Source organism: Bos taurus, chromosome 3, assembly GCF_002263795.3.
Source record: "Bos taurus isolate L1 Dominette 01449 registration number 42190680 breed Hereford chromosome 3, ARS-UCD2.0, whole genome shotgun sequence".
NCBI classification, from domain to species: Eukaryota; Metazoa; Chordata; class Mammalia; order Artiodactyla; family Bovidae; genus Bos; species Bos taurus.
The window spans coordinates 34,698,467-34,726,458 of record NC_037330.1 but is presented as its reverse complement, the minus strand read 5'-3'; the positions used below and the strand labels follow the sequence as shown (position 1 = coordinate 34,726,458).

General features: G+C 40.5%; 2 protein-coding genes across 4 annotated transcripts in view; one reads left to right on the top strand and one right to left on the bottom strand.

The window, feature by feature from the left end:
* EEIG2 (EEIG family member 2) overlaps positions 1 to 4,046 on the top strand; it is an 82,619-nt gene extending 78,573 nt beyond the window's left edge. The window contains exon 11 of the mRNA XM_002686161.6: positions 24 to 4,046. Coding sequence (XP_002686207.1) covers positions 24 to 66 — 43 coding nt within the window. The 3' untranslated portion in view covers positions 67 to 4,046. The remainder of the gene's footprint in view (positions 1 to 23) is intronic.
* An 8,787-nt stretch (positions 4,047 to 12,833) lies between these two features.
* On the bottom strand, positions 12,834 to 24,617 carry HENMT1 (HEN methyltransferase 1). Of its 3 annotated transcripts, none has more exons than XM_005204235.4 (8): positions 24,214 to 24,617; positions 23,377 to 23,445; positions 19,696 to 19,824; positions 17,452 to 17,564; positions 16,461 to 16,595; positions 14,647 to 14,826; positions 13,924 to 14,098; positions 12,834 to 13,414 (listed from the first exon to the last, which is right to left on the bottom strand). In XM_005204235.4, exons 1-8 carry the CDS (start codon positions 24,538 to 24,540, stop codon positions 13,004 to 13,006), a joined length of 1,539 nt encoding a protein of 512 aa, XP_005204292.3. In that variant the 5' UTR covers positions 24,541 to 24,617; the 3' UTR covers positions 12,834 to 13,003. The 3 variants fall into 3 exon arrangements, with proteins under 3 accessions (XP_005204292.3, XP_024845814.1, XP_002686206.1); XM_024990046.2 differs by having other exon boundaries at positions 19,777 to 19,824; XM_002686160.7 differs by having other exon boundaries at positions 23,377 to 23,467; positions 24,214 to 24,302.
* Positions 24,618 to 27,992: the final 3,375 nt, after the last annotated feature.

The following is a 27,992-nucleotide window of genomic DNA, read 5'->3' as shown; positions in this document are numbered from 1 at the left end:
TTTTGTCTTTTCCCTCTTTTTAGGGTGGGGTCTGGAGCTTATGAACAAGTTGTGATCAAACGCTAGAAGTCAAGCTGGTGAACTGAAGCTTCCCTGTGGGTTTAAGATGTGGGCAGTTGAGCAATTAAGGCACTTTATTCCAGCACTTAGAGCAAATGAACCTATTAAAAAAATGAAGCATGTTCGTCTATCAAGAGGAAAGCCAACACTGATTTCTTCTCTGAAGGTGCCCACCACTCTTTCTCACCTACCAACAGGGAACATCGGAATGGCAGTACCAGAGCAGTGTGCCACGTGTGGTTATAGGAACACAGCCTCTGTGGTCACTGCACATAATAATGAAAAGCCTGCTTTTTCTGTAAAAACATCCAGTGGGAAAAAACACTATACATCTGAGTATAGTTTTAGTGTTTAAGTGTCAAACCTGTGACAGACAATGTTCGACAGATTTGGCTCTAGCTTTTAAATTTTGTGTTTGCGAGACAAGAAGTGAAAATAATTTAAACTATAAATTCTGCCAAGAATAGGTATAATTCCTGGGAAGGAAATCTTCCATATTATACTCCCTACAGTATTGTACTAAATTTATTCACTCTTCTTGATGCAATAATTGATATAAAATGTGGGTGCTTGTGCTTTGGGAAAGTGTTATACTACAGTTTAAATATGTAAAATGCTTAATTCTAAATGAATCAGTCATAAATTCAAAAACAAGTGTGTGTTATTTAAGTCTGAGATACATGAATGAGTATAATGCTATTATTATGCAGTATGTGTCATTACTTGTTAATATTAGATGAGCTGCAGAATTCCCATTAGTGCTATATGAAAGACTAAGAGAAGTATAAGATTCAGTATGTTAAGCTTCCATAAGATGCCCTAACGTAAGAGCTCTGTTAACTAACAATAATATCTGCTGGGTTTAGGAGTCAAATATTAGAACAACAGGAGGAAAATTGAGATGCAGTCAGAAACAAAACTGCCTTTTCTCTGAAGATTCAAGCTTACATGAAACTGAAAATTATTCCAAGGAGGTAATGGATAAAGAACAAGGGATAGCCACTTGACCTTACTGACATGGACCCGTTGTTTTGTTTTCTTCTTTGCTGCATCAGAAATCAGTTATTTTGAGGCAAGAATAGAATACAACATACATCAAGTAGAAGTAAGAATATCTGATCTGGATCCAGTTAAATAGCACAGCAGATAAACCTCAAGAGTTTTTCTGGTCTTACATGACAGTTTCTGTGTGGAAAGATCTCAGTTTTCTTGGACTCAATTAGTCACTGAAAAAGAATGTTGCTCCTATGGAACCAGTAATTCCCAGTCCTTAACTTTCAAACCAGGTCCAAGAAATATAGTGTGTTAGAGTTACTTTGGTCTAGTATTTCCATGTTGGCAAAATAAGGGAAAAAATATTATTTTTAAAGAAAATTTATTTTAATATCCAAATTTAGAGGTTTGAAAGTGTTTGAATAATTCAGGTTAGGGTTTTTTTTTAATATTTCAGTGATTGGGTATTCCAAATTAATTCAATACTACTTTTATAAATAGATGCTGATTTTTTTTTAAGAGATAACACCCTATTTTGGGATATTTTGAATGTTGAAAGATAGAATTTTGACTTATTAGTTAAACTTTCTTGTTAAGATTTGAAGAAAAACACTGACCTGAACATTTTAGTCTAACCAAGGAAAATACTACCTTAAGTGGTAAAGACTTGCTGTCTATGAATAAACAGGTGAATTGATCCATTCATTATATATTATGGGAAGAAGAAAATCAAAGTTTTTAAAAGAGATGTGAAGATATTGTTTAGAGAGATATTTAGTATGACGTCTTAAAAACTATTTTTCTATTTTCAAAGCATTAGTTCTGTATTTTTTATTGGCATCTCTACAGATGATTTTGCAGTTTTGAAAGTGATTATGAAAACTAGATTGTAAGTTAGGTTCCATGATGACGTTCTTCAGATACATAAGCGATGCCATGGTGAGGACACTGCCCCCATCTTACTCATCCTTGACTGCCCTTGGCCCAATACAAGACTGGCTCTTGGTAGTTAAGATGATAGAGAATTCTTTTTAAAAAACAAAATGTGGAGAGATTTTGAAAATCGTGCCTTTGAGCAGTCACCAGATACATCTTGATTAATGTAGTAGTAAATATAACCAATATTTTAATAAGTAGAAACACTAGGAAGAAAAAAGATGACAGTGTCCACTGTAGTCAGTGAAAGTCTGGATTTATTTTATTCTATTTTGTGTTTTGTCAGCATACTTTGCAACTAGATTTATTTAGAGTCCTCGAAAATGTTTGTTGAAGGACCTATGTGTCTTACTTTCTAGTTTTTCTTAAACTATTGTACTATTAATATCTTAACCATGTAGCTATTCAAAAAAACTTATTAAATACCAAGTCCACTTTTGGTTCCATTTTGAGTTTAGAAAATAAATTTGAAAACTTAATAAATTTTTAACTTAAATATTACAAATTTTATTTTTTTAATATTAAAATCTAATATTTATATCACCTAGTCTTGGAGAATTTGCAGATGTATAACTTTCTTTTTTTTCCTAATCTTACCCTTGTAAAAAGGATTCATGATCTTTTAAAGCTAAGTATTTCTGATCAGATAATGAAGTGTCTTATATACCTTGGGGGGGGCACTTCCTGTGACTTGTGCTGGTGACCAAAATTAGAGAGGATGTGAAGGGTCGAAAAGGGCAGAGCAGGCCGGCCCTGGGCCATTAGTTTACACGCGCACTGTCGACTCCCCTTGGCAATGGTGGTGGTGAAGCCTTCTGTATACAGACAACTGATTCAGATTGGTTACTTAGAATCTGAGAAAGTCTTGACCAAAAATCCTTAAGTCCACCAACCCATTCCAGCAAAATACTATCAGAGTAGTGCTGTCCAAACTAGATTCTTCTGTATGTGCTTGTTGTTTTTTAAGTAAAAACCATGAGCATCTACCACTTAGCCCATTTGTTGCTAGAAGGGAAAATAATCTTCTAGCTTCCAGTCAAAACATATTCAGTTGTCAATGAGTTTTGATATGTTAAAACATCCAGAAGTATTTTTAGAATTTTAAGATTTCCATGCTAACAGACTACTTGAACGTTCATGCTAATAGTATGATTAAATACTTCATTGAAGTTCTCTGAAATGTTACACTTCCATTATATATGATAATGTTCTGAAAGAGACTGGGCTCATGTGACAGGATTGCATTTTAACAGATCTTTAACTGGGACAGTTCAGAAATTATGCTTGGTCAGTTCTCCTGGATGGTACGTCATGTTAATATAACCTATACTATAGTTGAAATTGGGTTATGCCATTACTCATATGTTGGCTTAGGTACTGTACATAGTCTTAATAGCTGAGATGTTAAAGAATATGAAGTCTAAAAATACAAAGGATGAAACAGGCCTATATTAACCTGTTTTAAGACTGCTTTGGATATAAAGGCCTTATTCCCTTATATATGACTTTTTAGAAGATAATATATATTCACAGTATATTTTAAATGGTCATGTGGGTCATCTCTAACTACTCTCCAGGTGACAAAATTTGCAACATTTTTAATTTATGTGGACAACAAACTCCACATTCACAAGTGTTTATGTTCATCCTATGTATAAAACAAAGAATTCTCTTTCTGATACTATACTCATTGACCAAATCCCATGTACAGGAAGACATTTAGGGTATATTCAGTTTGGTTTTTTTGGAGATATGTCTTATTTTGGGGATCACCTTCCTCTTATACATTTACTTGATCCTCTGGAAGTTGATAGAGTTGTGGGTAATCATGTAAATGCTTATGAATAAAATTTTATTGAAGTGATTCCATTAGTATTCTAATCTCTAATACATGGAAAATGACCTTCATATTTATATTTTTTGTTAATTTTCCAACTGTTAATCCAGGAAATGTTTTCCTTTTTTTTTATCAAAACTAATTTTTTATTGTAAAATATGAGTAATGTAAAGGTGAATCTTACACATGTTCAATAAAAATCATATCTTAAAGTTTAGAATGTTGTTATCCTTTAAAATTTCAGTTAAGATTCTGTCAGAAATCTACCAGATTCTTGCCAACAAAAGAAAACCAAAAGGAAAGGACCAGTGTATAACTTCTTCCTTAGGGCTTCCCTTTATTTATGACCAAGTAGTATACCAGGTTTACAGACTTCTCTACGGTCCTGTGAGCAGGGACTCTGGAATCAGACAGACCTGAATTTGAATTCAAACTCCCCTCGGAACCTGTTTTCTAATCTAGCATGGAGATAATACCACCAAATCTTTCTGGTTATGATGAAGAACATAAAAGCTAATGTTAGGAATATGCCACATAGTAGGCACTTAAGAGTTTGATCAAGCCAAAAATTTGTCTTTGTGTAGCATCTACAAACACATCTTAATTCTAGTGTTAAGACAAAAGATGGTCAATAAGTGTGGCACTATTTGAGGTTAAAATCATGGCTTTAAATGATATTCATGGTCACCACACCTTTGTACAGACTGTTCTTTTTGACTAAAATGTCCTCACAGGGAGGGAAAACATCAACATATTCTCTCTGCAGATAATCGAATTATAACAATTTAAAGTTAATAAAGAACTACGGTTCACTATGAGTTTGAACCCAGATCCTTGAGACCGTCATGACTTCCCGGGATGGTGCAGATTATGAAAAGTTACATAAGTTAAGGAGAAAGTACCTTGCTTGCTGGCAGAAGTAGGGTGGGCTGTGGCCACTCTAGGTGAAACCCTCAAACCTCTTCCTCAGTACACAGGATCACTGCAGGTGACTTTGTGCCAGATCACAGCAGAACCTGGCAGGAGCCTCTCATCTGTCCCCTCAGACTCTTTTTTCAGTATAGTTGATGTACAGTTTAAATCAGCCATTAAAAAGAATACATTTGAATCAGTTCTAATGAGATGGATGAAACTGGAACCTATTATACAGAGTGAAGTAAGCCAGAAAGAAAAACACCAATACAGTATACTAACGCATATAGATGGAATTTAGAAAGATGGTAACAATAACCCTGTGTACGAGACAGCAAAAGAGACACTGATGTATAGATCAGTCTTATGGACTCTGTGGGAGAGGGAGAGGGTGGGGAGATTTGCGAGAATGACACTGAAACATGTATAATATCATGTATGAAACGAGTCGCCAGTCCAGGTTCGATGCACGATACTGGGCGCTTGGGGCTGGTGCACTGGGACGACCCAGAGGGAGGGTATGGGGAGGGAGGAGGGAGGAGGGTGCAGGATGGGGAACACGGGTATACCTGTGGCGGATTCATTTTGATGTTTGGCAAAACTAATACAATATTGTAAAGTTTAAAAATAAAATTTTAAAAAATAAATAAAATAAAATTACAGGTATACAGCATCAGATCAGATCAGATCAGTCACTCAGTCGTGTCCGACTCTTTGCGACCCCCTTAATCACAGCACGCCAGGCCTCCCTGTCCATCACCAACTCCCGGAGTTCACTCAGACTCACGTCCATCGAGTCAGTGATGCCATCCAGCCATCTCATCCTCTGTCGTCCCCTTCTCCTCCTGCCCCTAATCCCTCCCAGCATCAGAGTCTTTTCCAATGAGTCAACTCTTTGCATGAGGTGGCCAAAGTACTGGAGTTTCAGCTTTAGCATCATTCCTTCCAAAGAAATCCCAGGGCTGATCTCCTTCAGAATGGACTGGCTGGATCTCCTTGCAGTCCAAGGGACTCTCAAGAGTCTTCTCCAACACCACAGTTCAAAAGCATCAATTCTTCAGTGCTCAGCCTTCTTCACAGTCCAACTCTCACATCCATACATGACCACAGGAAAAACCATAGCCTTGACTAGACGAACCTTTGTTGGCAAAGTAATGTCTCTGCTTTTGAATATGCTATCTAGGTTGGTCATAACTTTCCTTCCAAGGAGTAAGCATCTTTTAATTTCATGGCTGCAGTCACCATCTGTAGTGATTTTGGAGCCCAGAAAAATAAAGTCTAGTGACTCACAATTTTTAAAACTTATACTCCATTTATAGTTATAAAATATTGGCTATATTCCCTCTGTTGTATAATATATCCTTATATCTTATTTTATACTTAATAATTTGAAAATTTTAATCCTGAATCACCCCCCCTGGGGGGAGGGGGCTTCCCTGGTGGTCCAGTGGCTGGGACTCAGAGCTCCCAAAGTAGGGGTCCCAGGTTTGATCCCTGGTCAGGAAACTGGATCCCACATGCCACAACTAAAGATCCCACATGCCACAGCAAGGACCAAGGATCCCCAGTGCTGCAGCTGAGATGTAGCACAGCCAAATAAATAAATATTTAAAAAACAATAGTTTTCTACCCCTGTCCTGCCCCTCCCTTCTTTCCCCTCCACTCTGGTAACTACTAGTTGGTTTTTTGTAAGTGTATATAAGTTCTCTATATCTGTAAATTTCTTTGTTATATTCACTAGTTTATTTTTTAGATTCATAATATGCAGTATTTATCATCCTCTTATTTCACTTAATACCCTCCAAGTCCATCCATGTTGTTGCAAATGGCAAAATCTTGTTTTTATGGCTGAGTAGTGTTTCACTGGAGAAGGCAATGGCACCCCACTCCATCCCATGGACAGAGGAGCCTGGTAGGCTGCAGTCCATGGGGTCGCTAAGAGTCAGACACGACTGAGCAACTTCACTTTCACTTTTCACTTTCATGCACTGGAGAAGGAAATGGCAACCCACTCCAGTGTTCTTGCCTGGAGAATCCCAGGGACGGGGGAGCCTGGTGGGCTGCCGTCTATGGGGTCGCACAGAGTGGGACATGACTGAAGTGACTTAGCAGCAGCAACAGCAGCAGTGTTCCACTGAATGTATATATAGCACATCTTTATCCATTCATCTGTTGATCTTGTAAATAATGCTATGAAAATCCGGGTTCATATCTTTTCAAATTAGTTTTTTCTTTTCAGGTATATATCCAAGAGTGGAATTGTTGGGTCATATGGTAGTTTTTAATTTTTTGAGAAACTGCCATATTTTTTTCTCACTGTGACTGCACATAATTTACATTCCCACCAATAGTGTACAAGGGTTCCCTTTTCTCAATATTCTCACCAGCATTTGTTATTTGAGCTCTTAATGATACCATTCTGACTCGTGTGAGGTGGTTATCTCACTGTGGTTTTGATTTGTATTTCTCCGATGATTAACAACATTGAGCATCTTTTCACATGTCTCTTGGCTATCTGTATGTCTTCTTTAAAAAATAGTCAGATCTTCTACACATTTTTTAATCAGGTTGTCTTTTTATGTTGAGTTGTATGAGCTCTTTACGTATGTTGGCTATTCACCCCTTATCAGTCATATAATTTGCAAATATTTTCTCCCATTCCATAGGTTGTCTTTTTGTTATTGATCATTTCTTCGCTGAACATATAAGTTTTAAGTTTCATTAGGTTCCATTTGTTTATTTTTGCTTTTATTTCTGTTGCCTTGGTAGACTGGCCTAAGAAAACATTCTTATGATATGTCAGAGAATGTTTTGTCTGTGTTCTTTTCTAGGAGTTTTATGGCATCATGTCCTAAATTTAGGTATTTAAACCATTTTGAGTTTATCTTTGTATATGCTGTGAGGCAATGTTCTAATTTCATTGAACATTCATTGTAATTTCATATACATAGCATATATATAGCTGTCCAGCTTTCACAGCACCACTTGTTGAAGAGATTTTCTCCATTATATATTCTTATCTCCTTTGTCATAGGTTAATTTAGCATAGTTATGTGGATTTAGCACTGGGCGCTCTACTCTGTTCCATTAATCTGTGTATCTGTTTTTATGCCAATACCACACTGTTTTGATCCTGTAGCTTTGTAGTACAGCCTGATTTCTGGGAGGGTTATGCCTCCAGCTTTGCTGTTTTTCCTCAGCATTGCTTTGGCAATTCTGGGTCTTTTTTTTGCCATACAGATTTTTAAAGTTTTGTTCTAGTTCTGTGAACAACATCCTTGGTATCTTGCTAGGAACTGCACTGGATCTGTAGATTGCCTTGGGTAGTGTTGTCATTTTAGCAATATTAATTCTTCCAATCTGTTTGTGTCCTGTCCCTTCAGACGTTCTTGCCCATATCTCAAGCATGGGGTTCCCAGGCCCAGCCTTCTTATGACTTGCTCCATCTTTCCTCAACACCTAGTTTTTTCTCCCTTCCTCCTTACATCCTCCCCGTTCTTTCACCTTATTTTACCTTTTCCTTCCTGTACATATATAGCATATACCTGGTTGCAGCAGATGTAAGGGAATGAAACCTTTCTTTTCCTTTGCATCATATGCAATCTTTGGTAGAGCTAACCCATCCCACATTACACAAGATGTAACACAAATTTAGGAAACATAAACAGAAAAGGCTTAAATTTAGACACTCCATGAATCAGTGATCTCTATTCCACAGGGACCATGTAATAACAAAATACAAAAACCATTCTGTATGAATTAGTTTAGACCCCATGCCTATGCATTACAGCTCAGCTAAGTGGAGATGTCTCTTCGACCATTTCTCAAGAAACTGACTCCACTGCTAGATCTGGAAACCACTTCAGCAGTGATTTTCCTGAATATGCATAGCAAAAGCTTCAAACATCTACAGAAAATGGGCATAACTAGAATTCTTTTTTGCATTTTATTTATAGGGATTCCTCAAAGCAAATGAATGCATTTACTCTTAAGTGGGAAAAGTATGCCACCTTCTGGTATTGAACTTAAGTGATTCTGTTCAAAACTGCCTCTCCCACATGAGCCTGTGTCTGGCTTTTCTTTCCCGTATATTCCTATATTCTTTGGAATTAAGACCAAAGGAAAAACATTTTATGAGTTCTCAGTACTAAATTTAAAAATTTCAAGCACTTTAAAAGATTTTAAAGCATTGCATATTCTACTTAAACAAGGCAAAACTGTTTTTAGTATGGAATTAACCAAAGATTCAGTAAGTTCAATGACATGATTCCTCCTAGAAAAGACTGGGAGGTCAGCATGATAAAGGGATTCCAGAGGGACAAGGCTGGACAAAGACAATGGCAGTGGGAAAACATAGCCGATTCAATGAAGGCAAAATCTCTGAGTGTGGGATGAGGTGTGGAAATAGGAAGCAATGCAGCACTTCCAGGAAAGAACAGAATGACCAGAGTTTGAGTAGTTTCAGGTCTGGTCATAGCATATAATACAGGATGAAATGGAGCAGGGAGCAATGCTGGCAGAGAGTACATACAGTTTAATAGGAACTTAGAACCCAACAGGTGAACGGGTAGAGGCCATTGACAATTAAGACAGGTGTATAACTAGGCTAATGGTGGCATCAAAAACTAGTTGCAAAAGAGGTGAAATTAACATTTACTGTACAAACTTGACTTCCAGCTCCTACCAGCTGGCTTGCTAGATCTTACCAATACTCTTAAATATTCCCTACTTCTGGATATCCCCAAAGATGTGCACCACATTCAGTGATAAACCATGTTGACCACAGTTAACACCTGCGTGCTCCATGAAGGTATAATCTAGTAAGACTCCGTCTGCCATGGCACTGCTGGCAGCGCTCAGTCCCTGGCCTCCAGCCTACAGCTGCTTAGCTCAGTCTCTACAGTACCAGCTATAATGAGGTAATTTTGTTGGTACCCAAACTCTAATCAAAGAAATTACTTTCATTTGGAATAACTTCCTGACAGAAATGAGCCCCAGAGGCTTGAGAGCAGTTCAAAGAGAGCTGAACTGCTGGGTATGCTGTAGACAGGGGGCTTAGGAAGGAAAGAGGGGTGAGGAGGTGAGAAGCTAAGGGAAGGGTGCCGAGCCTGGGGCTGTGTGGAATGTCTTGAGACACTGAAGGGGCTCAGTTTCACATCTCAACTGCACTACAAGGGAGTGCTGTGAGCTGTGCAGAAATCCTTAAAGGGGTTTTGGAGTTGCCCAGACCACGAAAACAGGAATTACAGGCAAATTTCACTCAGAACAAGGGCCGGTAAGTTCCAGCTAATACTGAGTAGCATAAATTTCAATCTAACCTGGTGGGTGGGCCATGATGGTGGCAGTGCTGGTCACTTTCCAAGCAAATCTGCAAATAAAACTCTTCCTCCTACAGAACAACCTTTTTCACCGTCATACAGTGTACTTTAATTCCGTGGAGCAAAGTTTGCTATTCTTAAGGCCTTTATAGGTACAAAAGTGTGACCCATTCAAATGGTTTTCCTAGGAGAAAAAAAAAGCTGCCCCCCTAAAAGGCCACTAGTCTTTGCAAAACTGGAATTTACTTGTACTTTATTGGGGAACAAAAAACTTTTAATAGTTTTCTAGGGAGTGAAATGGAAGGGCTGGGTGCAAACTGTTGAGGGATTTCTTCTTCACACCTTTATGAGCAGTCTGGGTTTCAGAATGAACTTGCAGTACTATTTCCACTTTATTAAAAAGCATACATAGTCATTAAAAAGAATGGGATAAAAATAGATGAAAATGAATTTTATATTACTAATGATAAAGCTGCATCAAAATCTATACCATTTATATGAAATAATTGATATCAGAATAGGTATTTTATCCACTGGACTTCTGTAAAGAATAGTGGACTGTCTTAGAAAAGCAATGAATTTGAGAGGAAGTGGGTTCCCAGCGATGTTTCCAAAGGCAGGCATTAAAGAAAAATTTTCAAGTTTATAAAGTTTAAAGTCAATAAAGTTTAGGGAATACCCTAGTGGTCCAGTGGTTAGAGCTCTGTGCTCTCACTGCTGAGATCCTACGTTCTATTCCTGGTCAGGGAACCAAGATCCCACAAGCTATGCAGCATAGCCAAAAAAAAAAAAAAAAAATTGTATGAAGTTTACTTTAAATTCCATCAATGAAAAGATTTTTGAATTATGTAAAACACTTCACCAAATTGCGTATGAATATGCAGCCCACAAATAGGAAGGGGAGGGAGCAAGACATAATTGTGAAATTTCAAATACGATTATGTCACTTCTCAGAAACCCACCTAGCAAATTATCCTTGAAGTCAGGAAAAGCCACAGGCCTTCGAGCACTGCACCCTGGGGAGCTGGTTTCCAGTGAGCTGAGGGCTGCCCTTGGGCATGACTGTAAAGCAAGCAGGAGGCAAGAATAACAGAGGAGTGGCTGGGGGAGACTATACTGCATCTCAGCAGGTACCCACACTCCATGGGTATCACACTTAGAACCTGGTGAGGTACCATGCAACTCATCATGTATACAGATATGAGTAGGGTTGCCAGTGCTGTTTTCTTTAAATCAGACATTTAATTATTCCGTCTCAGAAAGACGTGTAGAATTATTGTGTTCACTTTTCCAGTCAGCTCATGCAGTTGCATATTGCAACACTGAAAGTTACTCTGTCGCCAGAGGAGCATTTGCTGACCCCCAACTTAGAACCATTCAACATGCAAATAAAGGCTTGTATCAAGATAGGGAGGTAAAGACAAATCAAGAAGGCGGCAGGTACAGGAGCCACAGAGAAGTGAGGGAGCCACGGGGACATCACCCACAGTAGTCATGGGCATTTAAACACTTCTGGGAGGTGATTAAGCCTGAACAAAGTAAATTTTGGAGTCTAGGCTAGAAGATCTTGGCTATAACAGAAGAGCAATGAGAAGGAAACGCTAGAAAGCTGTATAAGCCTAGAAAGGTGAGGACAGAGGGCCCTTTGGGCAGGGTGGGGGTACAAAAGTCTAGATTGCATGCCTCTAGGAGTAAAATCAGTGTTAAGTACACAGAGGGGATCTGATAGAACAGTCTGATTAATACTGTTCTCTCCCAGAATCCCTTTTTTTTACTCACCATCCCCCACCAAATCCATTTTCCATCTACTTAATTATTAGCCCTTCTAAACTCAGCTTGAGAATTACAGCCTTCCCCCTCCTCCCCAAGGAAGCCCTTCCCAGGTACCCAGTCTGCGTAGCCCCGGCTTGTTTCAGGACATTCCAGCTGTGGCAGGTTGCCACAATGTCCTTTGGCAGAAGCCTACCACATGGGCACATGGCATCCCAAAATAAAAGGCTCCACTTCCCAGCATCCCTTGCTGTAAGGCCTGACCATGAGACTTCCATCTGGCCAAGAATCAGGAGCAGTGCAAAAAACCTTACCAGACAGCTGGCACGTGCCCTCTGTCCCTTCCCTTTTCTTTTTCACTGGTTTGGAATTTGCCAAGTGGTAGCTAAAGCTCAAACAACCATCTCTGTCCCCAGGGTGCACATGAAGTACAGTGGAATGGCAAGATGGACATACGCTTGCATAGGGGTCCGTGTGTGTACAGCAGTCTCTTGGTTGGCTAACCTCTGCACTGCCATGCTTCAGGAAAAACGTCTCATTTAGACAACGTTTTTTCTTATTACGTGCGTGTCCGACTTTGTGACCCCATGGACTACAGCCCACCAGACTCCTCTGTCCAGGGAATTCTCCAGGCAAAGATACTAGAGTGGGTAGCCATTCCCCTCTCCAGGGGATCTTCCCAACTCAGGAGTCGAACCCGGGTTCCCTGCATTGCAGGCAGATTCTTTACCATCTGAGCCACCAGGGAAGCCCAATACAAGAAACTATATTTCTCTTTCTCCTACTGCTACTACCACCCCAACTCCAGCCAGTAAGCTCCAGAGAGCGAAACTCAAATCCCATGGGCAAATATTTTGACTGTTGAGGTTTTGTTCTCTCAAATACCTGCATTCCTGTTGTATATGTGTTTTAGGCTAAGTATCACAGGTTAGAATTAAGCTCAAAGGAGGGAGAGATTTTAAAGCTACTCTACCCCCTGGAAAAAGGTTTTAAACACTACTAGATAATTCAGTTTTCTTTAAAACTCTTTAATATCAACATTCAACACACACACACCAAAAACCATAAAAGTCAGGTGATTTTAAAATGAAAAGCTACCTCAATTATGACTGCACAACGTTTAAATTCTAAATGAGCCCAATTATTGTGAAGATCCTGAATTTCAGGACGTAAGGATTCAAAAGTCACTACAATCGTTCAAGTCAACCTTCACTGCAGAACCATCACAGTTCAGTTCAATCACGTCACCAAGGAACTCTCTCAGCTTCTCTACATTACCGCATAAGTGCCCCAGCCTGGGATAAGCAATGATTCTTTGCAGGGGTACGTAAAACTTATCTTCAATACAGAAAGGTTGGGGAGCTATCTCCATGGCTTTGTCATCTTCAGTGAGTACTGGAACTGGAAGGTCTGAGGTGAATTTTCCTGTCTGGTTGCCAGGGGCTATGAACTCAGGCTCCAATTCATGCTGTCTCAAACTCACTTGGTATTTCTGTTTCAATCTGCTCACTTCTCGGTACACTAGATAAATCACCACACGTCTACGGTAATTTATTTGCTGTAAACTTGGGTACGAGGTTGTATAAACCTGAAGGAGCAAAAAAAAAAAAGATCTGGAATAGAAGAAAAATTTTCAAAACCACTAGTAACTTTTTAGCACATTAGAATTAACTGTATATATAATTAAGCACATGAACATGTCAAACCTTACCTATTGTGAATGTCCCAGTTATGAGGGTCAAAAATTCCTGGCATATAGACACATTCTTCAACATATTCTTTACCATACACATCTCCTCAAACAAAATGGGTCTGACAAGCTTCAAGACTCAATTTCAAGTCATGTCCTAAATCAAGCTACACAGAAACTGCTGCTGCTTTTCCTCTTTCCTAACAGACTACAAAGATGGGGGTGGAGTGCACAGCTGCTGGGGAAGTATTTCCAAGACACCAGCAGATCATCTCTGTAACATGCTTTGGGAGATCATGGGGCATGGGATTCTCCTCAAAAGAATGTCATTCACACCTCTCTCTAATGGGGACTTATCTCACCATCCCAGTAAATGAACTTGCTCTGAGAATACAAAGAACACTCACAACTTCATAAACATGTTCACCATGATGCTCCAAAACAGCCAGTTCAGCTGCTTCTGCTTTTCTCCGGAAGACCCCTATCTGGGTACAATAGCCAACATCCTCAGCTCCTGTGGGTGGTTCCCCCACACCAGTAAACTCCACCGAGTAATTGTAGCGACTGGCCACATCTAAAGCCCTAAAAAACAAAACAAAGAGAAAAGATGATTTTCTAAACTAAAACAACCATTTCTAGTTAGGACAGAACATAAAAATTACAAGTTAAAATAAACTGCAATTCCTACAACATCACATGAGGCCATATCACTGGCTTTGCTTATTTCTGCAAAGCGCATTAAGGCAATGACAGTGTGAGTTTCCCAGTAACCATAAGAATATGGAACAGCGTGCAGGGACAAGGAAACCAGAAGGGCTATAATCCCAGCTCCTATTTGGGTTTGCAGTTTTGCCAGAACATGACCATCTGTCACGCCATTCTGGGAGATAACTCCTGATACCTTCACATGAAAGGTAGCAGTGCCCACACACACTTTTGACACTCGACAGAGAAAATAAATGCCCAAATATGGTAGTTCCTTAATGATTATATGCCAAGTTGCATTCTGGGAATCAATTTTGTTGGAGTAAAGTAAGAAATAACTTATTATGGTAACCGTAGATACTAAGATTTCATATGGTTTAAAACTCCAGTGTAGTCACATACAAAAAAGACACTTAAGAACTCACCAGGTCTGAAACTGCATTCTGCTCCACTCAAATTTGTGATCTGAATCTCTAAAGACTGCACATGGAAACAGGGAATTGAATTCAGAGTTTGGTGTGCTGATGACAATCATGGCTGGACACATGTACCCAAAGACAACTTCAGGAAACTTCGCCAGATCTTCTGAATCAAAATGTTCTATTCTAAAGTGGTCAGTGAGAAAGATATAATGAAACCCAGCTTCACTTGCAAGTAGCTCCCTAACTGATTTAGCAAAACAATGTCTAACCATGGACCTCTCAGACCAGATAAGAGAAACATAGTTTGACGTTTTTCACAATAGCCAAAAGGTAATTAAAAATAAACAAATGATGGATAAGCAAACTGATATATACAATGGAATAGTCAATCTTAAAAATGACATTCAGACCCAGGCTACACATAGATGACACTGATCACTGCGCCTTGCTCTTCAACCAATGTTCTAATGTTCTCCGTCAGTCATTTCAAGCATTAGGCACCTACTGTGTGCCAGGCAATAGGAAATACAAAAGAAATAAAAACACTGCTCTAGAGAACATGTTACTAAACACTGGAAATCTGGGCACAATAGTAGGCAAACTGACCCTAGAATAAGATACTTAACTACTACTAAAGGTCATTTAGAGACATATTTTGGTTTGTGAATACCATTTCCCATTAAAAGGAACCAGAAATGGCAGATGAGGAAGGAAAGGTAGACAACCAGTCTGGTACATCTTGTTATAACAGGAAGTAAGTGCTCAAAAAAACAAAAACCAGACATATCACAAGGACACAGATGCCAGCTTGAAAGGATCCCTCCACTGCTGTTGACCAATCATGGGAAGATATGAGTAACAAAATAAAGTCAGTCACAATCCATTAAAAAAAAAAACACAGGAATTCATGAGTTCACACTGATGATGGTTAACTGAGGTGGGAGGGCTCCTGACTAGTAAATACAAAGAACTGCTGAAACCACAAAAAAACATTTACCACCATATAATATAGGCAAGTTAAGGGGGGAAATATGGATGAGTAACAAGATATGTGCATGGTGTGCAGTCTCCATGCTGCTTATTTGGGGCTGGAAGGCAGTAATTATACAGCTAAGCAAGCACAAACACACCTTGACTGGAGAGAGCAAAATTAACCTCCCCAGGAACAAACAGACATTAGTGCCTCCAGATTGAACGACCTGAGGACCCAAATATAGAGCTCTACTGTATTCCAGGAATCTAATCATTAAGAGCCAAAACTGAAAAATACTCCTATTAAAAATAAAGAGAACCATGGAACTGCCTGGTGGTCCAGTGGTTAGGACTCGGTGCTTGCACTCCTATTGCCTGGGTTCAGTCCCTGGTCAGGAAACTAAAATCCTGCAAGCCATGAGGCACCACCAATAACAAAAAGGGAACTGGCTGTTTAATACTGAATTTATTAGGGGCAAAGAGTAAAACCTACACTTACACGGTTCAGAAAAAAAAATGTGTGGAGGGAAAGGGAGACTGAGGGAAACAAGAGAGCACATGTACATAAGATAAAGGAAATATGGAAAATGTTCACCTGTGAATCAGGATAAAGGAGATGGGTGTTTGTGGTACTATATACATTTTCTATCTTAACCTATAAACTTGAAATCATCTCCAAACAAAAAGCTGGAAAAAGCCAGTGAAAACCCAGTCCCAACTGACAAGCAATTTTCTCCACAAATAACTCAGATTATGACAAATATTTAGCATACTAACTTTACTGAGACTGATTAATTCATATTTTCCAAATGAATGTGTATAGTAAGAACCAGTTTCATACTTACAATTCAATACATGCTGCCAAGTCAAATCCAAGCAAACGACAGTCTTTCTCTAAAACAGAGCCATGATACAAGGTAATCGCTAAATCCAGCTCTCGGGGATCCAGATGATCCCCTACACATGGGGACAGCCTTGACCTGCAAAGCATTATTGCAGAAGGAACACTTGCACACATATAATCTATTTAGAGTATCTTACCAGCTACAGAAACTCTGACCCTCTGATAAATTATCTCCTGCCTACACTGGTTAAGTCTGACATAGCCCATTTCCATGAATTGCCGTATTAAGCACAAGGTCCCAGGGTAACTTCCTCTCTCATGAGGCATTAAATGGCCGACGAGAACAAGATTTTTATATTTGATATTGCTCTCATTATTAATACTTTTGGTTCTCTCTCCTCACTCTGGATCAGTGATTTTTCAATTTTTTGTTCTTTAGAAGAAAAACATTCTTAAAAGGAACTGTAGAAGTCATATATGAGCAAGCAACTCATTCACACTGAAGGAGGCCTTGGGCCTCTGCCCCAGTGCTGTGGTAATTTAAATCCTCTGCTATGTTATCTTGGTGTTCAGCATTGGACTTTGCCATTTGAAACTGAATTTGCAGTGCTTTGATGGCCTTAATTACTGAATTGAGGCTATACTTTCTACATAGGTAAACAGAACTTCTAGATACTATTCACAACATAGAACCAATTAGTGTCATGGTAAAGGCATTATTTGGTGAGCCTGCAGCTCTCATAGTGCCTTCTTTTAAACAAGTTGTATAGAGCTGGTGTAAGTAAACACTTCATCTGGGAATTCCCTGGCAATCCATTGGTTAGGACTCCAAACTTTCACTGCCAAGGGCTTGGATTCAATCCCTGGGCGGGAAACTAAGATCCCATAATTGCATGGCGTGGCCAAGAAAAAAAAATACTTCCTCTAACTATAATTAATAGTGCCACTGGTTTTAGATTAATGCATAATTATTTTGGAGAATTCAGTATTACCCATTCCACTTAAGTCTCCCCTCATTGATATCTACTCCAACAAGCTCTTCAACGCACTTTTGGTATTTTAAGATCGCTAAGAGGCAAACATCACCACACCCCAAGTCTGCAACCTGTAGATGAGAAAGAATGTTATTTCAAAGACATTATAGCCAAAAATCACATATGATCAAGCATTTTTTTTCCAGAAAGAGTTGGGTATCAGTAAAATTACATAATATATTTTTGATAGAAAAATTACATACCTTTTTGGTAGAAAAATAAAAAGGAAATTAACCTGATACATTGAAAACCTAGAGGGAAAAATAGGTCCTGTTAACTTCCCAAGACCTACTACAGTGTTTGGACAGTAAACTAATTCATGGACTTCCCTGGTGGTCCAGTGGTTAAGAATCTGCCTGCCAATGCAGGGGACACAGATTTGATTCCCTGGTCTGGGAAGATTCCACATGCCGCAGGGCAACTAAGCCCATGCACCACAACTACTAAACCCGCACTCCAGAGCCTGTGTTCTGCAACAAGAGAAGCCGCCCCAATGAGAAGCCCGCACAGATGTGAAGACCCAGCACAAGCAAAACTAAATAATTAGAAATAAACAAACTAATTCCATTTTCAAGGTAAACCCTAGGGGCCTGGCATAGGAACAGCACCTATGACAGGCCAAGTGTTCTGAGAGGGGTCTGTGCCTCTGAGAAGCTTCAAGATTTAAAAAAGGATACTGACCAAACGGACTAGGATATGGTCTAATCTGTTAATCTAGTCCCCTTAATTTATATTCACATACATTCTTAAGATTTTTATTATATCTGACTTCCTTAATCACACAATAGTCTTCATTAACCACAGAGGGTTATCTATATACTTCTGAAGTCTACTTTATGAAAAGGGCAAATGAAGATAACTCATGACAAACACTTAAAAGTACCAACACCCAAAAAGATACACAGTATCTGAGTTGCACCCATGGTTATTCACTAATTTTCCTCTTTGTGGCAGGCACATTTATGGAATGGTGGGAGAAGGGGAGCACAGAAATGAAAAAGGAAAATCTTAACTACAGAAAGCATATCACAGAAGCACTGAGCTGCACTAATTTTTAAATAGTATATTATATACTATATAATAGTATAAAGAAAGAATGGAGCTGAAACTATACTAAATATATACGAGCCCTATCACTAACTGTAAACCATCTAGCAGAGAGAAGTCTGTAAAGATTAATTTAATTCATGAGAGAAGCTACCATTTTCTTAAGAAGTCGACCATCCTTTAGCCTGTAACTAGCCCTACAGACTTCAGATGTTCACTGGGCTAGCCAGTTTCCCTGGTCCTATGAAATCCAAACACTGGACTTCCCTGGTGGCCCAGTGACTAAGACTCCACACTCCCAAATGCAGGGAACCCGGATTCGGTCCCTGATCAGACAACTGGATCCGATATGCCACAACTAAGACCTGGCACAGCCAAATCTATAAATAAAATATTTTTTTAAAAAAAGAACTGGCACAGAAGGGAAGTGTCACCAAGAGAGAATCCAGTGCCAGCACTGATCACATACCTCTGCTACAAAGGGAAAGCGGATGGATGCCAAGTGCTCCTTGCCTTCCTCCACCATTATTATCTAGTTAAAAAGAACCACAGTATCTCTGTCCACAAGACTTGTCTACCTGATGTGCGGACTAAATGCTCTAGAAATGTGAACCACATGAAGATCACATCCAGTGGTAAAATGTCAAGATCTCCTTCACATCTGAAACTTGCAATGTTGAATTTTACCTGAGCTCTGTGCTCCTATCCCCCATGCTTTGTACTTCCACAAAGAGTTTTCAGAAGGTACCATCTTACCCACACTCACAGATGTTGCCTAGTGTTCCCATTCTTTGCTTAGAATGATTACCTTGACTACTTGTCCCCAAATTCTCTCCTCCCTCCAGGCCCCTGAACATTGGACTACATTTAGCCAAGGACTGCTCCCTGGTAATAGGCTGGTTTCAAGGTTCACACCTTCCTCTATCCAATTACACCACTCTTTTATCTTACTTCTCCTCACCCTCCTCTCTATAAAAGAAAATTCCTTTTTGCCCATGAAGACAGATGCTCTCCCTATTGCAAACCATTTCCCCCCTTGCAAAAGTCCTTTTGTATAGCCTCTGCTTACTCGTTAGGTCCTTATTAAGATATTTTTATTTGACAAAGCATTACAGAAGGCATTATTAGCAAATATCTGGAAAGAGAAATACCTACCTTCTTGGGTTGATGTTGCTCCACTAAATTTTTAACGAATTGGTAACGTTGTTTGTATAATGGAGGATTAAATTTAATTACCTTCTTGCTGGGAACTTCTTCAACGTTTCCATCAACCACACTATTGCACTGAAAGTTTATAAATAACAACAACAAAAAAAAAGGTAAGTGTTCTAATCATGTATGACTTCAGGAATTAAATAAGAGAAAAGTTTTATTTCCCCCAACCACTTCATAGAATATAGGCCCTTGAATCACCTCAAATCCTAAGATTAGGTGGCACTGTACTTCCTCCACACTTCATTTCATTTAAGCCTCCTTTCATGTCTTTTAAATTATCATCTGATTTTAATGCCCCCTATAACTCAGGGTCAGTTGAAGGGAAAATTACTTATGAATTCATTTAATAAAACAATCATAAGTCTCCTAGCCACACTGAACTGTAAGGCCTGGGGTCCAGCTAGTGCATATATGCTAAGTTGTGTCCAACTCTAGCCCCCCAGGCTCCTCTGTCCATAGAATTCTTCAGGCAAGAATACTGGAGTGGGTTGCCACTTCTTTCTCTAGGCGATCTTCAGAACCTAGGGATTGAACCTGCGTATCCTGCATTGGCAGGCAGATTTTTTTTTTTTAATTTCATTTTATTTTTAAACTTTACATAATTGTATTAGTTTTGCCAAATATCAAAATGAATCCACCACAGGTATACATGTGTTCCCCATCCTGAACCCTCCTCCCTCCTCCCTCCCCATACCATCCCTCTGGGTCGTCCCAGTGCACTAGCCCCAAGCATCCAGTATCGTGCATCGAACCTGGACTGGCATCTCGTTTCATACATGATATTTTACATGTTTCAATGCCATTCTCCCAAATCTTCCCACCCTTTCCCTCTCCCACAGAGTCCATAAGACTGTTCCATACATCAGTGTCTCTTTTGCTGTCTCGTACACAGGGTTATTGTTACCATCTTTCTAAATTCCATCTATATGCATTAGTATACTGTATTGGTGTTTTTCCTTCTGGCTTACTTCACTCTGTATAATAGGCTCCAGTTTCATCCACCTCATTAGAATTGATTCAAATGTATTCTTTTTAATGGCTGAGTAATACTCCATTGTGTATATGTACCACAGCTTTCTTATCCATTCATCTGCTGATGGACATCTAGGTTGCTTCCATGTCCTGGCTATTATAAACAGTGCTGCGATGAACATTGGGGTACACGTGTCTCTTTCAATTCTGGTTTCCTCAGTGTGTATGCCCAGCAGTGGGATTGCTGGATCATAAGGCAGTTCTATTTCCAGTTTTTTAAGGAATCTCCACACTGTTCTCCATAGTGGCTGTACTAGTTTGCATTCCCAGCAACAGTGTAAGAGGGTTCCCTTTTCTCCACACCCTCTCCAGCATTTATTATTTGTAGACTTTGGATCGCAGCCATTCTGACTGGTGTGAAATGGTACCTCATAGTGGTTTTGATTTGCATTTCTCTGATAATGAGTGATGTTGAGCATCTTTTCATGTGTTTGTTAGCCATCTGTATGTCTTCTTTGGAGAAATGTCTATTTAGTTCTTTGGCCCATTTTTTGATTGGGTCATTTATTTTTCTGGAGTTGAGCTGTAGGAGTTGCTTGAACCTGCGTATCCTGCACTGGCAGGCAGATTCTTTATCACTGAAACACCAGGGAAGCCCTGGGGTCCAGGTGGTCAGGAGGCTAGAAACTGTCTGTAACTGAAAAAGACTCTCCTTAACCAAACTGAAGTTAGATTGTGTCCTCTTTTGACTACACCTTCCTGAACCCTGTCCTGTCTTTGGCTGGCCTACCACAGTTTTAGCAGGCATCCTGTTAAGTCACCCACACTTGATATCTGATCACACACTTCATCCGACACTTCAATATGTGATCACACTGGCCCACCTTCAGAATCCTATCAAATAGGTTTAGCAAGAACCCCATACCCTTGATGGGGTTCTCCTCTCTTTTCCATCCACTGATTCCCTTACTCTGCTCACATGCTGTATATCCCCAGGTGTCTATTGCATAGAGTTGGGCCCCACCTCTCTCCCCTAAAGCAATGTTCTTATTGCAATAGTCCTAAGTAGTTTTCCTATTACAAATGTCAAAATTTCCTTGACATGACTCCCATTACAAAATAATGTCATGATTAATCCATAACTACTGTTACTGTTGTTCCTAAATTATTGTTGGTGTTTTTTTGTCACTAAGTTATGTCTGACTCTTTGCAATCTCACGGACTGTAGCATGTCAGCCTCCCCGTCCTTCATTAACTCCTAGAGTTTGGTCAAATTCAAAATCATATCCACTGAGTCAGTGATGCTTTCTAACCATCTCATCCTCTGCTGCACCTTTCTTCTTTTGCCTTCAATCTTGCCTTCAATCTTTCCCAACAACAGGGTCTTTTTCAATGAGTCGGCTCTATCAGGTGGCCAAAGTATTGGAGTTTCAGCTTCAGCATTAGTCCTTCCAATGAATATTCAGGACTGATTTCCTTTAGGATTGACTGCTCTGATCTCCTGACAGTTCAAGGGATTCTCAAGAGTCTTCTGCAGCACCACAATTCAAAAGCCTCAGTTCTTTGGTGCTTGGCCTTCTTTCTGGTCCAACTCTCACATCTGTACATGACTACTGGAAAAAACGTAGCTTTGCCTATTCAGACCTTTGTCAGCAAAGTGATGTCTCTGCTTTTTAATATGCTGTCTAGGTTTGTCATAGCTTTTCTTCCAAGAAGCAAGCATCTTTTAGTTTTATGGCTGCAGTCACCATCTGCAGTAATTTTGGAGCCCAAGAAAATAAAATTCTGTCACTGCTTCCACTTTTTCCCCTTCTATTTACCATGAAGTGATGGGACCAGATGCCATGATCAGTTTTTTGAATGTTGAGTTTCAAGCCAACTTTTTCACTCCCCTCTTTCACCCTCATCAAGAGGATCTTTAGTTCCTCTTCTCTCTCTGCCATTAGAGTGGTATCATCTGTATATCTGAGACTGTTGATATTTCTCCCACTGATCTTGATTCCAGCTTCTGATTTATCCAGGCAGGTATTTCACCTGATGTACTCTGTATAGAACTTAAATAAGCAAGGTATAACAATATACAGTCTTGTCATACTCCTTTCTCAATTTTGAACCAATCAGTTGTTCCATGTCCAGTTCTAACTGTTGCTTCTTGACTTGTGTATACAGTCTTATAAAGAAATCCAAAATGTACTACAGCATTGCTGTTCAAAAAATATGCAAATATGCAACCTTCTCATAGCCTATCTTTAATAGTTTTAAGGTATAATTAACTAATATATCTGAAATATTTCAAAATCAGAAATGCTTTATCTGTATTTGAATGTCAAAAAAAGGTACCTTTAAAAAGATTCACATACCCAAGTTATTCCAAACATATTTCCATTTTTTCCAATAATGAAATATTTTTAATTAATTTTAAAGTCTACTACAGTTCCATTCTTCAGTTGTTAAAGCCACATCCTAAGTACTCAATAACCACGTGAATTACAACCATTTTACAAAAAGGACACGGGCATCCGCGAATTTTAGTGCGCACGCGGTGTCCTAGAACCTACATCCCAGGGTTGGCGAGGGAGGAATGTACCCCACAGTGCATCACGGGGATGACTCCAGAGTCACACAGCAGGGCACGAGGGGAAGCCTCACCTCCATGTTGTCTTCCACCACTGTTTTCAAGTTTCGTTGAAACAAAAGTGCAGCTGTCTCCTTCAACCCCTAGGAATCAGCAATGACCAGGCTGTAAATACAGTTTTTGTAGAGGAAAAGCTGGGCTTAGTAGCCGCTGCCTAGATCATTGGGAAGGAAGAGAGCGAGGTTTCTCCCTTCTCTTTGCGTTTAATCCACATTAAAGTATCATTTAACCCAAAGAATGTATCCAGAAAGCACAGCTTCAGACAATAGTAAAGAAAGTACGGCTGCCTAAGTAACCTTCCGCTCCACCAAACACACGCAATAACACCCATTCTTTCCTTTTACTATCAGTTTGATTAAAACTAACAATTCTATCAGTTGTGACTATTTCATTAAAGTCCTCAACGTCACTCAAATTGCTTTCAACTACTCTTTCACACGTGGTCAAAATGTAATTTTTAAAGAGAAAAGTGTCCTAAGTGAAAGTTACTCAGTCGTATCCGACTCTCTGCCACCCACCCGATGGACTACAGTCCATGGAATTCTCCGGGCCAGAATACTGGAGTGGGTAGCCTTTCTCTTCTCCAGGGGATCTTCCCAACCCAGGGATTGAACCAAGGTCTCCCGCATTTGCAGGCGGATTCTTTACCAGCTGAGACACAAGGAAAGCATATACGCTCCAGCACATATCCAATTCACTACTGGCCTTGAATTTTACATTTTTAGTTCTCTATTGCACATCTGCCTCTATCAACTAGAACTCAATCTAAAATGTAGACACATCCCTAAATCGTTAACTGGTAAACCCTCCTCAAGAGAGCTCAAGAGAGCATGAGTGGATGCAACTATTACCTTTCTGTAAGAAGCACCTCCGCGCGCGGCCAACCAGCGGACATAGCGGAGAAGAGCGGATGCCTCAAAGCGGCGGCCGCATTTATCTCCGGGCCCGGCCCTAGACACTGGCGCACGCGCGGTTTCACCACGTGATTTTACCCGCCCCCCGCCACACCTGCTCCGCCCACACTTGGGCCGCGAGCACTGCCCCGGGGACTCCCTACTCCTCCGCCCTAGGTGTCCGGAGCCCAGCTCCGGATTCAGCTCCTTTCCTCTAGGCTCTTGGCTCCAAGACATCGGGTTTGTGTCTTTTAACAGCGTCTGTGGCTCATTTCCCAGAGCCATGTCTTAAGTCTCCATCCGCACATTGGCGGGGGGACCACGGTCCCTGCCACGTCCCCCCCTCGCGAGCAGCTGCGACCCGCCCCAGCCGGCCAGGAGCCGCGACTGTTGGCCCGAGGCGGCACCTCGCTCGGCGTGTCCGGGGCCGCGAGCAAGACGCCGGGCTCCGACGGCTGTTGGCTTCGTGGCTCCCCCCGTGCGCGGCAAAGAGCCGAAAACGGTCCCGGCCAATGGAAGGTGCCAAGAGGAGCGACCGGGCTGAGCGCGAGCCGAGCAGCCGCTCGCGTCCGAATCGGCTAACACTCCCATCCCCAGAACAATCCACACGGACCTTAAAGGGGACCGTGGGCTGCCTAAAAGCTCTGTCGGTAACATCTGAACTCAGAAAAGCCTTGACACCTTAGTCCGCAAACCTCCAACTGGTAACTACCGCATGCTGGGGACACAAGTATCTGACCTCTTAGAAAAGTAACTTTATCGTCTGCCCTTCCCTTGCAGAGATTCAACCTAACACCTCAAAAGTTATTTCTTTTTAATATGTGAGAGAAGAACTTAAAGAGGAGAGGAGACACGAAGCTGCCTTTGCGGTTGGGAGAGGAATTTAGTCCTATTTTAAGAGACTCGATCTGGTTTTACTAATTAATAACCCACTAAGTGAAGTGAAGTCGCTCAGTCGTGTCCGACTCTTTGCGACCCCGTGGACTGTAGCCCACCAGGCTCCTCCGTCCGTGGGATTCTCCAGGCAAGAATACTGGAGTGGGAAAAAAAAAAAGAAAGAAATACGGCGGTGGGTTGCCATTTCCTTCTCTAGGGTATCTTCCCAACCCAGGGGTCGAACCCAGGTCTCCTGCATTTGCAGGCAGACGCTTTAACCTCTGAGCCACCATTCAGATCAGATCAGATCAGACGCTCAGTCGTGTCCGACTCTGCGACCCCATGAATCGCAGCAGCCAGGCCTCCCTGTCCATCACCAACTCCCAGAGTTCACTCAGACTCAAGTCCGTGGAGTCGGTGATGCCATCCAGTCATCTCATCCTCTGCCGTCCCCTTCTCCTCTTGCCCCCAGTCCCTCCCAGCATCAGAGTCTTTTCCAATGAGTCAACTCTTCGCATGAGGTGGCCAAAGTACTGGAGTTTCAGCTTTAGCATCATTCCTTCCAAAGAAATCCCAGGGCTGATCTCCTTCAAAATGGACTGGTTGGATCTCCTTGCAGTCCAAGTGATTCTCAAGAGTCTTCTCCAACACCACAGTTCAAAAGCATCAATTCTTTGGCACTCAGCCTTCTTCACAGTCCAACTCTCACATCCATACATGACCACAGGAAAAACCATAACCTTGACTAGACGGACCTTTGTTGGCAAAGTAATGTCTCTGCTTTTGAATATGCTATCTAGGTTGGTCATAACTTTCCTTCCAAGGAGTAAGCGTCTTTTAATTTCATGGCTGCAGTCACCATCTGCAGTGATTTTGGAGCCCAAAAAAATAAAGTCTGACACTGTTTCCACAGTTTCCCCATCTATTTCCCATGAAGTGATGGGACCGGATGCCATGATCTTCGTTTTCTGAATGTTGAGCTTTAAGCCAACTTTTTCACTCTCCACTTTCACTTTCATCAAGAGGCTTTTTAGTTCCTCTTCACTTTCTGCCATAAGGGTGGTGTCATCTGCATATCTGAGGTTATTGATATTTCTCCTGGCAATCTTGATTCCAGCTTGTGTTTCTTCCAGTCCAGCGTTTCTCATGATGTACTCTGCATATAAGTTAAATAAACAGGGTGACAATATACAGCCTTGATGTACTCCTTTTCCTATTTGGAACCAGTCTGTTGTTCCACGTCCAGTTCTAACTGTTGCTTCTTGACCTGCATACAGATTTCTCAGGAGGCAGGTCAAGTGGTCTGGTATTCCCATCTCTTTCAGAATTTTCCACAGTTTATTGTGATCCACACAGTCTAAGGCTTTGGCATAGTCAATAAAGCAGAAATAGATGTTTTTCTGGAACTCTCTTGCTTTTTCCATGATCCAACGGATGTTGGCAATTTGATCTCTGGTTCCTCTGCCTTTTCTAAAACCAGCTTGAACATCAGGAAGTTCATGGTTCACATATTGCTGAAGCCTGGCTTGGAGAATTTTGAGCATTACTTTACTAGTGTGTGAGATGAGTACAATTGTGCGGTAGTTTGATCATTCTTTGGCATTGCCTTTCTTTGGGATTGGAATGAAAACTGACCTTTTCCAGTCCTGTGGCCACTGCTGAGTTTTCCAAATTTGCTGGCATATTGAGTGCAGCACTTTCACAGCATCATCTTTCATCATAAATAATATATTGGGAAATAACATATTTTCAAACACTCAACACCTACTATATGCAAAGCACAGTGCTGACCTTTTTGGGGTATCAAAAAGATACATTACACAGTTTTTATTTTTGACATTTTGAGGGTTCTAGTCTTGTAGGGAAAAGTTTGTAACTTAAGGCAAGCTTCAGCAGGTTCCTGTTGGCTCTAGGAAACAAAAGTTTTAACCAACAGCCTTGCTTGAAGGTACATATGCCCTATTGCAGAATATATAAGCTAAACAAGATCTTTAAGCATGAGTAAGTTAATTCCACTTCTGTGTATTTTTAAATCAATTAAATAAGGAGGCTGTTGGACTGAGGTGGCTCTAATGCCCTGAAAAGCCTGTATAAACAAAACTGAAGCATGCAAATGCCTCAGTGTTAAGAAATCAAAACCTAGGGACTTCCCTGGCCATTCAGTATGTAAGACTTTGAGCTCCCAATGCAGAGGGCATGGATTCCATCCCTCGTGTGGAAAGTTAAGGTCCTACACATGCCTGGCTAGCCCACAGTAGGGGAGAGTAATGGAAACCTAAAGACAACCAATCATAAGCTAGTAGGCTTTCCCAAATAAGGCATCAGCTTAAGCTTGTGAAAGCAAAAAACAAAATGGAATAGATATTGCTAAGAAAGCTCTCTAAAATGGAGCCAGAAGACCGCTGAAGAAGTGTGACTCATGCATGTGTGAGTCTAGGTAGAGCCTGAACTTAACACCACTTACTCTCTTAATTCAAGCATCCAGACCATCTGCCCAATGTTCCAAAACTCAAGATACTTATTGAACCTCTACCCTGAAAGAACGCTTGACAGGATATCTCTTAAAGACAAATATTTCCTTTTTTGTGTCCAGTCAGTCATCATTTTTGGCAGGCAACTTTAACAACCTTGTGGCTTTTGTCTTTATAAACCCTTGACTTTCTCTTCCCCAAAATACTGGGTTTTACCCAAATCTGTGTCTCCTGAGTTGCAATTCCTAAGACCCCAAATAAACTCTTCTTATTGCACCCTTCTGCATTTCTTTGTTGACAAGTGGTACCCAATCAAGTAATTTCCTTGCTTTGTTTTGGCATCTTTCCTATAAAAGCCTTTCCTCTAGTTCCTGACAGTGATTAGGAGCT